Source organism: Sinocyclocheilus grahami, unplaced genomic scaffold, assembly GCF_001515645.1.
Source record: "Sinocyclocheilus grahami isolate Dianchi unplaced genomic scaffold, SAMN03320097.WGS_v1.1 scaffold743.1, whole genome shotgun sequence".
Taxonomy (NCBI): domain Eukaryota; kingdom Metazoa; phylum Chordata; class Actinopteri; order Cypriniformes; family Cyprinidae; genus Sinocyclocheilus; species Sinocyclocheilus grahami.
The window spans coordinates 305,101-317,024 of NW_015505922.1; the positions used below are offsets into that span (position 1 = coordinate 305,101).

General features: G+C 33.1%; 1 protein-coding gene across 1 annotated transcript in view; it reads right to left on the bottom strand.

Moving 5' to 3' along the window:
- LOC107560793 (glypican-6-like) overlaps positions 1-11,924 on the bottom strand; it is a 113,362-nt gene that overhangs the window by 76,057 nt on the left and 25,381 nt on the right. The window contains exon 3 of the mRNA XM_016245061.1: positions 6,701-6,866. Within this exon, the coding sequence (XP_016100547.1) occupies positions 6,701-6,866 (166 nt within the window). The remainder of the gene's footprint in view (positions 1-6,700; positions 6,867-11,924) is intronic.

An 11,924-nucleotide genomic window follows, 5' to 3' on the forward strand; every position in this document is an offset into this window, starting at 1 on the left:
AATTAACTTAAATGATTTTAGCAAATGGCTGCAATATAACAAAGAGTGAAAATTTAAGGGGGTCTGAATACTTTCCGTACATTATAATATTATAATATAATATAATGTAATATAATAAAATGCTTGTTGATGTGAGATCCTCTTAAATGCATCATTATTAGCCTTTCTACCTTTCTAAATTCTACTGCAATTCACTCTTAATTTCTATCTTATGCAAAAGGTCACCGCATGAAAGGGAAGCATATAATATTGACTTACATTTTCATGAATTGTGAGGTTGCAGCAAGCTCATATTTCACATGGAGACAAAGCCATGCAATTAAAAAGAAATGAGCAAATAAAATCAATGCGGATCACTTACATTGTGGTGACAAAGGACTCACCAAAGGACAACACAGGCCTAAATCTTAATTAGCCTTTGTAATTAACCCAATGCATGAAGGAAAATATGATACCAAGACAGGATGCTATCGCTGGCTCTGCATAAAATAAAGACAGGATTCATGTTTAGCATTCACTGATTAATGCAAAAAAGAGAGAGAGAGAGAGACTATGTTTTCCTTACAGACAGACAGACAGAGATTATAGATAGATAGATAGATAGATAGATAGATAGATAGATAGATAGATAGATAGATAGATAGATAGATAGATAGATAGATAGATAGATAGATAGATAGATAGATAGATAAGAAATATATACAGCAGTTGCATTGCATAAATCCTCTCCGCAATAAATAAATAAATATGTATGTATGTACGTATGTATATATGGTTACATTGACATACACAGAAAGACAGACACATTTTAAGCCTTTTTTTTTTTTTTTTATTTGGTGCTCAGATGTATTTCTCCAATGAAACATGCATGGTAGATTTCAGTATGAACTCATCTCATGATCTGAGCTGAATGATGATATTTTGGGAAAGGACAGTGTTGGGTCAAAGTCACTCTTGTCTTGTTGGCTGAGTGTGTCAGTGTAGTGCACTTCAGTGTTTGAGCACATCACTGTAGAGCACTTTACATTACACACCTAGCAGCTCTTTATATGCAGCCTAGTGTGTGTGTGTGTGTGTGTGGGGTAGTCTCTGGCTGAGATGCTTCACGACTCTACATGTTTTCCGGTGGCCGTGTCAGTCATCCATGAGGGAGAGCCGCACACAGATGTGGCCAGCATCACTCACACATTCAACAAATCCCTAATCACATCCTAATGACACTTCTGAGCTGAAGAAAGCACACACACACCACAGCGCTCAAACTTACTAAAGATTAGCTTTTCGTTACTCTCAGACGGTCAAAGAGTGTTTTCTGTCTGATTGGATGAGACACGTTCAAATCCACTGTAAAACAGCCCAAAATTACACTTGTGAGGGAATGGCAGGTATAAACTACTGTAGGTACTGATTTTTAAATGTTATAAAAAAAATCTTATTTTCACAGAGTCTGCATTTGTGATTTTGAGCTGTTTTACAGTGGATTTGAACGTGTCTCATACAGTAAAAAAAGCTTAATTTTCTAATTCTTTTTTTTTTCTCATTTAAAGTCAAACAAGTTAAATATTTTTGACTTTGATCAAATCAATTTCTTAATATACAATACTTCATAATAGCTTCATAATAAAATAAATGTTACTAGTATTAGTTGTTTTCAATTTTATTCCAGTTCTAGTTAATTTAGTGCATCGCGGTAATATACTATATATGTATATATAGATACACACACTTATGGCTTGTAATGTGAAATATTATTACAATTTAAAATAACTGTTTGTAAATGTAAATATATATTGTAAATTGTAATTTATTTCTGCGATCAAAGCTGAATTTTCAGCATCATTACTCCAGTATAAAGTGTCACATGATCTTCAGAAATCATTATCATATGCTGATTTGCTGCTCAAGAAACATTTCTGATTATTATCAATATTGCTGCTTTATATTTTTGTTAAGACCGTGATGTTTTTCCCCCCCCCTCAGGATTCACAGATGAATCGAAAGTTCGAAAGAACAGCATTTATTTGAAATAGAAATCTTATGTAACATTATATGTCTTTACTGTCACTTTTGATCAATTTAATGCATCCTTGATGAATACAAATATTAATTTATTTAAATGTATATTATTACCTCCCTCAATTCACTTAAAAAAAGCTGCTAAACATAAATAAATTCATGTAAATAAATGCATATTAATACACTCTTTTTCTTGGCAATCATAGACAGACTTTACGGGTTATTGAAGTATATGCATCACTTTGAGGTATGTAAAATGATCATATTTTGCCCAGCAGCACCTACAATCACTGCAGAAGCTCATATTCACCTCATTTAAGGCCAAGTTCATATCACATTCAGGTCAAAGGGTTCCTTCCTGAATTTCCCCTTGAGGATCGATACAACTCAGCAAATCTATGCATTTAATCAGCGTGGCTTACATTGAGTTTGCTGTTGACGTGATTATGTAACAGCGGGACCTTTCCATGAGGTCAAGGAGGGATTACAATCAAAAACTCATTTCAACACGGATAAGTAATTTATACAAACCAGATTTGGCTATTTAAAGCTTGTCTTCATGTCATAATTTGTGTTCAGTGGCATTTCAATGTATATACAGTATGTACATCTCAACCAATAAGAAAGAAAAAAAAGTCATCATACATACAGTAACTTTATAGAGTTTGACTAGAGATCTCCATAATGCACTGCATAGAATCTCGCTCTGATCATTGTATAATTCATAAACCGTGTCCATGCACTTATAAGTTCAGGATCTAATGTGCATCAGTAAACAAACCCTTTCTGCAGTGAACGTGTCCTTGTGCACACGAAACCTTTCAGACATCATGCAGTATAATTGAGCCTCAGAAGCCGAAAGAGACGAATGCTCATAGGATGAAGCTGAAATGATACTTCCTCGGCTGTCTGACCCCAGACCAGAGGTGGCGTATTCATCAGGATAAGAATAAACCAGCGGCCTGATGTTTCTCATTTCCTGTGAAACTCTAACTCATTGGCTCTGATGAAATGCCACAGTCGTCTGCATTCTTCCCAAACAGCGTGATCACCGATCGCTCGGGGTTTTTTTGCAGCTCGAGGCTAATGATGGCAGAACATCTCCTGCGGTCTCTCGAATTGAGATGAATGCAAACCCCTGCGGCTTTATGAGAAAATTAATAACAGATTATGAATTTCTCACAACGGTTACATTTGTTCTGTCAAATCACATCCTTTAAACTTTAGCGTGCCACAGCAGGAATCTTTAATCTTTAAATATGTCGCAAAATATGATTATTTCTCAGAGGAGAGCTAACGAACCACAATTAGCAAATGAAAGATCATCAAAGAAAGATATACGCAAATAAAGTTGTTTTAATACAAGATGCCTGAATATGTAAATTCAACATGCATCTATTGCATATAAAAAAAAATAATACAATAGATCAGTATCATAACTATATCCACTTCAGTTATGCAATTGAAAGTTGATTTATCTTAAGATATTACAATTGTGATTTAATTTCTTATTTTTAGACTTCCTACAGTGTTCACAATTGTCCATAGGTGTACTTGCGTGATTGTGTAAAACAGTGTTGTTATTATTACACTGCGGCTTTATGAGAAAATTAATAACAGATTATGAATTTCTCACAACGGTTACATTTGTTCTGTCAAATCACATCCTTTAAACTTTAGCGTGCCACAGCAGGAATCTTTAATCTTTAAATATGTCGCAAAATATGATTATTTCTCAGAGGAGAGCTAACGAACCACAATTAGCAAATGAAACATCATCAAAGAAAGATATACGCAAATAAAGTTGTTTTAATACAAGATGCCTGAATATGTAAATTCAACATGCATCTATTGCATATAAAAAAAAATAATACAATAGATCAGTATCATAACTATATCCACTTCAGTTATGCAATTGAAAGTTGATTTATCTTAAGATATTACAATTGTGATTTAATTTCTTATTTTTATAGTGTTCACAATTGTCCATATGTGTACTTGCGTGATTGTGTAAAACAGTGTTGTTATTATTACAACAAAAAAAAACTATTAAATATAAGTTTTGGCAATTACAGTAAAGCTGAATTTACTGTACCATGTCCAGAAACTTTAACTAACTTTAAATGATTAATAATAACTTTATTTTTAGTCATGTAGTAGTGTATTTTTTTGTATGATTAAAATACCATTATAGTAATTTCTTTTCTATTTTTCTATTTTGTTTTTAGAATAGTTTTAGTCATTTTGTTGTGTATTTTGTCATTTTTATTATGTATATATTATTGTTATTATTATTATTTTCTGAATTGTATTTGTTTTAGTTATTTTAGTACATGAAGTTAAACTAAATAAATGTTGCTTTGGCAACTAGCTGCAACTTTATTTTATTTTATTTGAGTAATATCTACTACAATTTCAGAAGAGATCTAAGGACATGTGAATAATATCTGCAATCAAAAATCAGAGCCCTCAACATGAACATTTCTCTGATCTGAGCTGCAATCCACATTCATTTTCCAGCTCTACACTTTTTTCATGCATGCTAGCAGAAACATCTGAGCCAAAGTTGATACAGAAACATGCACGAGAGCTCCACTAACTCTCCAGAAGTATAAAAGAGCAGCTTTTCCTCTGGGAATTGCTATAATTAGACTACATTAACCCATATCACATATATACGCCCTTGAGTTAGCGCTATTGGCATCATCCCTTAAAAAAACAATTCCGGTCGACGCAATCAGCTCAATACTGCCAATTTCCAAAAGGCCTTCCCAGGCTGCTTCTGTGAAAGTTTGGTAAACCACACAATTTCTACAATCGATACAGTGAATGAGGCCAGAGCTGCGCGAGACGCCGTCTGAATGTCTTCACAGGCCTGCCAATCAATGCAGGTGAGAAGGGCACATCAACAGAGGCTGCGGGGAAATACCACGTATGCCACATGGAGCAAAGGTCAGCCCCTACGACGGCACATCCGAGCCCGGCGCACAAATCCATGCTATTTCAAACAAGAACCAGCTTTCTACAAATATTCAAAACAAAATGCATTATCCTCTTTTGCTAATCGAACTGCGGCACCATAAAGCCAGTCGATATCTCTCAGCGGGGGAGCGAAATACTGATTTAAAATCTATAGTGCAGAAAATGAGCTCTGAAAAATACAAAACAAGAAAGGCAAACCAAATGCACGCCACATCAGGACATTTAGCCTAAAAAAATAACATGCATTAAATGCATTATTCACAAATTTAAATTTAATTTCACTTTCTAAGTTATACAACGCATGCATTTTCACATTGCATTGAGTATGTTGCAGACTGTCTCTGTAGTCGTTTCTGTGGGTGGACGGCATTAAGCTGCTAAAGCTAGCACCTATAAGTCATATGAATCAAGACGAACCGTCACTCAAACTACATTTATGTGCCATCAACGGAAACACATTAAACATTCAGCAGAATTGAGCAGCTTTAGGAGGTGCAAACCACCGGTGAGCAATTAGCAGTGTTTCTAAATTCAACCAAGCTCTCGCTTTTGCATTTCTAAATCTCTAAAACAACATGAACTGACATTCACAACCCATTTTACTTCAGCAATGTGACATAAAACACCAGAATGGAGCCAGAACTCTGAGTTGGCTAAAGATTGTGATGCACTAAAATACAAATGTTTAGCAGGAAAAAAAAGTAAATTTACTAGACCAAAAACTAAAACTCTTTGTTTGGACCACCTATCAATACAATGATTACACTGAGTTCCTTCGAGAGATGTGATCCTACAGAAATATATATGCAGTCTCAAAACAAAACAACAATACAAAACAAATGTAAAAATTGTAATATGTCTAGTTGAATGTGCCAAAGATTTTATTATATATATATATATATATAAAAAATAATAATTTTAAGATAAAAAATACTGAAAACAACAAATATCAAATATAATTTAAAACATAAAAAAATTCAATATTTACTAAATACTCAAATAATGAGTATGGAAATGGAAGCAAATCACAAATTAAATAAATAAAAATGAATAAATACTAATAATAGATGTTATAATCAGGGGCGCCGTAACGGGGGAAAGGTTAGGACGTTTTCAAGGGCCCGGCGAGGGAGAGGAGGCCCAGAAACACCCCCCCATCTCCCCCCAGGAATGATATCATGGGGAGGCCTGAGTCAATGATGTTCAGGGCCTGAAAACGTATACGTATATTTGAAAAAAACAAATTGCTAAACGTTCTCTAAAATTAAAGTGAAAACATAAAATCTAATTTACAATATTAACAAAAATAAATATTTACTAAATACTAAAATAACATTTGAAACGGGTTTTATTCACAGGGAAAGCACTAACTGATCAAATGTATAACTTCTGATTTAAAAAAAAAAAGTGTCTGCCAAATGCATAAATGTTAAATGTTTATTAATCATTAAAAAAATAAAATAAAATAATGCACTCAGATGAAATGATTCATTCAGAATAAGACACTACTTGTGAAAGCAAGCAAAAGAACACATTTCCTGTTTATATAAAACTATGACTATAAAGCCAAAATATCTAGTCAAACAGTCTCTGAATACTGGGAATCATTTCTTACAGAAGCTCAAAAATCCATCGGGCAGCAATCCAAACGGAGAAATCGATATTTGAAAACCCGAGCCGGAAACAGAAAAGCGGCTCTTACCGATGAAGAGGTTCCACTCCGGGTCCAGATCCGCTTGGTTGGCCAGGCAGCCCCGCATGACGTTTTGGCAGTAGTTGGCGCAGGGTTTGAGGCCTGGCATTCCTCCACAGTACGGACAGTACAGCATTTTAGTCAATGCTTTACTGCAACCTGGAGATATATTGACCTGCAGGAGAAATACAAAAGGAAGGAAGTTAGTCCTGACTATACTGCATTGCATTCGAGAGCTGTTTTGCAAGCTGCTGGAAGAAATCGAGAAGCGAGTAGAAATATTTTCTAGCGGGACGCTGTACTATGCACTCATAATCTATGAAAGGACCTCTGCTGGGTATTAAAAGGGTCTGTGTGGTTCTTGCCACACTTAAAGTGGTTTTCAGAGTGAAGAACCGCATTGACAACAGGTCAAACGTGTCTTTTAAAGCACATTGGGGTGAGATATTCGCAAAAGCATTGCATGTGCTCAATGCACGTCCATTTTCAACGTCAATATGGGTGCAAGACACTCGTTGACGGACCTCGAGCGACTTGTAGCCGTCTCTGATAATTGCATGACATTCTCTATCTGTACACTTGACTCAGAGCTTGTACGCCAGACATCTTCTGTCCATCACGCGGAGGCGGCTCTCCGAAGGTCAAGGCTGTGCAGAAAGGAGGCAGGCGGTCAACTGGAAACACACGGCGGCCGTCGAGTTTCTCGCTGAGATCCAAAAGGACATGTGTTGATTGCTCTGAACAAACCTGACAGTGATGCTTTATAACTACGACTGCAGCATGTGACATGTCACACGTCAAGTCTCACACTCGTAGAGATTTTGACTATTACAAGAGGTCTATATGTGAAAATCTGAAAACCTAAAAAAAGGAATATACAACAAATGCAAGGTTATGTCTCTTAATTGTGACTTTAGGTCATACAGGTGATTTTATTTCATATTTTAAACTAATTACCTTCTCTGATGAAGAAAAAAAACAATTAAATTACTGAAAATTTTACAAATTTAATAATTTACATTACATAATTTAATAATTTACATAGATTAATTCTTCATTATATATATTTGAAATAATTTTAATACATTTTAGTTTCAGTTTACTGTTTTAGACACTTAAATATGTTAAGTGCTGTTACTATAAACCAAGGTAACACTTTATTTCGATAGTCCACTTTAGACATTGTATTAACAGTAAGTAACTTTGCAACTACATGTCAACTAGCAGTTAGTAGAGTATTAGTAGACTGTCCGCTCAATATCTTCTAACACTTTCTTTGTCAACTTATTCTACTAACCCTAAACCTACCCTAAGTCTACTCTGAGAGTTAGTAGACATGTAGTTGCAAATTAATGAGAATTAGTTGACATGTAGTTGACATGTAGTTACAAAGTTACTTATAGTTAGTAGAATGTCTAAAGTGGACTATCGAAATAAAGTGTAACCTAAACCAAAACTAAAACAAAATTATATTAAGCGTAAAAATTAAATAAATACAAATACAAATAAATAATTAATCTTGGATGAAAAATTTAAAATGTTGCCTAGGCAAGTAACTGAAATAAGTTTAAGTACTAAAATGACTAGCAGGAATGAATGAATGAATGAATGAACGAATGAAGCATACAATAAAATTACTAAAAGTTAAACAATCATGAAATGGAAACTTAAAAAATGAGAATTAAAATGAAGAGTTAATTCCAAATATTAATAAAGCACATTTAAGATCTTACAATTGTGACTTTATTTCTTATTTAAACGTAATCCCATAATTACCTCTTACCGTAATCCCATAATAACATTTTAAAACTGATAAAAATGAATTAAAATCAAAATCAAACTTAAAATGAAAAGCTCAATTCAAATATACTATACAAAAGTATTCATATAAATATTAAAATATTAAAATAACACTGAAAAACCCTGCAGACTGATATAATAATGACAATGACAATAATAATAATTCCAGAACTTTATTTCTTATTTAAACGTAATCCCATAATTACCTTGAACTCTGATACTGATTATTTATATAGTTACTTTCAATTAATAAAACATTTTAAAACTGATAAAAATGAATTAAAATCAAAATCAAACTTAAAATGAAAAGCTCAATTCAAATATACTATACAAAAGTATTCATATAAATATTAAAATATTAAAATAACACTGAAAAACCCTGCAGACTGATATAATAATGACAATGACAATAATAATAATTCCAGAATGTGCAGTATAAAAGACATTATTTTCTTAACTCAGAATTGGACTGCCAAGAGTTTGTACATTTTTAGTTTGTACACAAGACTAAAAATGTGAAATAACCATTTTATTTCCTGGATTAGTGAATGTAAAAAGGGTAGGCAGTATACAATATGCAGTTCACTAGCAATCTTACGCCTCCATTTATTCTTTTCAATAGATCAGCAGCGATTCTTTTCTTACTTTTAGCTAGTCTCTGCTTCGCCTTCTTCTAAGGTAGAGTACGGCAGTGAGTTTCAATGAACTTTGCTAACGTTTCAAACACATGTAAGCATACAATAAAATTACTAAAAGTTAAACAATCATGAAATGGAAACTTAAAAAATGAGAATTAAAATGAAGAGTTAATTCCAAATATTAATAAAGCACATTTAAGATCTTACAATTGTGACTTTATTTCTTATTTAAACGTAATCCCATAATTACCTTGAACTCTGATACTGATTATTTATATAGTTACTTTCAATTAATAAAACATTTTAAAACTGATAAAAATGAATTAAAATCAAAATCAAACTTAAAATGAAAAGCTCAATTCAAATATACTATACAAAAGTATTCATATAAATATTAAAATATTAAAATAACACTGAAAAACCCTGCAGACTGATATAATAATGACAATGACAATAATAATAATTCCAGAATGTGCAGTATAAAAGACATTATTTTCTTAACGCAGAATTGGACTGCCAAGAGTTTGTACATTTTTAGTTTGTACACAAGACTAAAAATGTGAAATAACCATTTTATTTCCTGGATTAGTGAATGTAAAAAGGGTAGGCAGTATACAATATGCAGTTCACTAGCAATCTTACGCCTCCATTTATTCTTTTCAATAGATCAGCAGCGATTCTTTTCTTACTTTTAGCTAGTCTCTGCTTCGCCTTCTTCTAAGGTAGAGTACGGCAGTGAGTTTCAATGAACTTTGCTAACGTTTCAAACACATGTATCCTGTCAAGCTCTACTTATTTACCCTTCACAATCTTTGCTTTACACGACTTCACCGTCGGCCCGTAATTGAAAGAACAAGCGGAGGATCAGTTGCGTGTCACACCTCCGGATTCGGAGATAAACTCTTGGCGTCTTCATCATTCTGCTCGTCTGTGATGATCCAGACACTCTTCCTCTCCCGCTGCAAAGCTACAAGTGTTTCTGGAGGACTGTGCAGGGAGAGGATCAAACGGAGCTGCTCTGACGCGGCCCGTTTTACACTCCCACATCAAATGCGGAGCGCAGGAGAGCTTTGAACGCAGTGTGTCTGCAATTACATCACAGCGAGACTCACTCGCACCGTGAGCTGACAGCGTTTTCATACGATTCCTAATCAGTCATTAGCTTCACGCAGTATACACAGAGACTGTCTAGTTGCACATGGGACTTTGAACAAGGGACACTGGCAGGATATTTCATGGATTCAGGATTATTTTCATGCTTTGATACTGTATCTCAAAGGTTAACAAGACAAACTCTGTTTAATGGAACCACACTGCTGACTTCTCTGCCACTGTAAAACTATGAACAGGCCAGTTTGTTTAATTTTTACATTATTTTTATTTAAGCAATTTTTCCTTCATTTTTAAGAGTGCAGAAAAGTGAAATTTGGGCTTGCTCTTTCAGATTTAAGTTTCCCTATCAAAACAAAACAATACACATGTTCTCTTCATATAATGGCAAAAAACTATTAATTAATTAATTAGTTTGTTTGTTTAATTATTCCTTTTTTTAATTTATTTTTAAGCATTTTTTTTCAGAAAAGTGAAATTTGGGCTTGTCCTTTCAGACTTATTTTCTCTTTTAAAATACAATATATACGGTTTTAAAATCAAGGGAAAAATAGGTGATTTTCTCTTCATATGACAGACAGACAGACAGACAGACAGACAGATAGACAGATAGATAGATAGATAGATAGATAGATAGATAGATAGATAGATAGATAGATAGATAGATAGATAGATAGATAGATAGATAGATAGATAGATTTTTAAATTATATTAAGCGTAAAAATTAAATAAATACAAATACAAATAAATAATTAATCTTGGATGAAAAATTTAAAATGTTGCCTAGGCAAGTAACTGAAATAAGTTTAAGTACTAAAATGACTAGCAGGAATGAATGAATGAATGAATGAATGAATGAATGAATGAATGAATGAATGAATGAATGAATGAATGAATGAATGAATGAATGAATGAATGAATGAATGAATGAATGAATGAATGAATGAAGCATACAATAAAATTACTAAAAGTTAAACAATCATGAAATGGAAACTTAAAAAATGAGAATTAAAATGAAGAGTTAATTCCAAATATTAATAAAGCACATTTAAGATCTTACAATTGTGACTTTATTTCTTATTTAAACGTAATCCCATAATTACCTTGAACTCTGATACTGATTATTTATATAGTTACTTTCAATTAATAAAACATTTTAAAACTGATAAAAATGAATTAAAATCAAAATCAAACTTAAAATGAAAAGCTCAATTCAAATATACTATACAAAAGTATTCATATAAATATTAAAATATTAAAATAACACTGAAAAACCCTGCAGACTGATATAATAATGACAATGACAATAATAATAATTCCAGAATGTGCAGTATAAAAGACATTATTTTCTTAACGCAGAATTGGACTGCCAAGAGTTTGTACATTTTTAGTTTGTACACAAGACTAAAAATGTGAAATAACCATTTTATTTCCTGGATTAGTGAATGTAAAAAGGGTAGGCAGTATACAATATGCAGTTCACTAGCAATCTTACGCCTCCATTTATTCTTTTCAATAGATCAGCAGCGCTTCTTTTCTTACTTTTAGCTAGTCTCTGCTTCGCCTTCTTCTAAGGTAGAGTACGGCAGTGAGTTTCAATGAACTTTGCTAACGTTTCAAACACATGCATCCTGTCAAGCTCTACTTATTTACCCTTTACAATCTTTGCTTTACACGACTTCCCC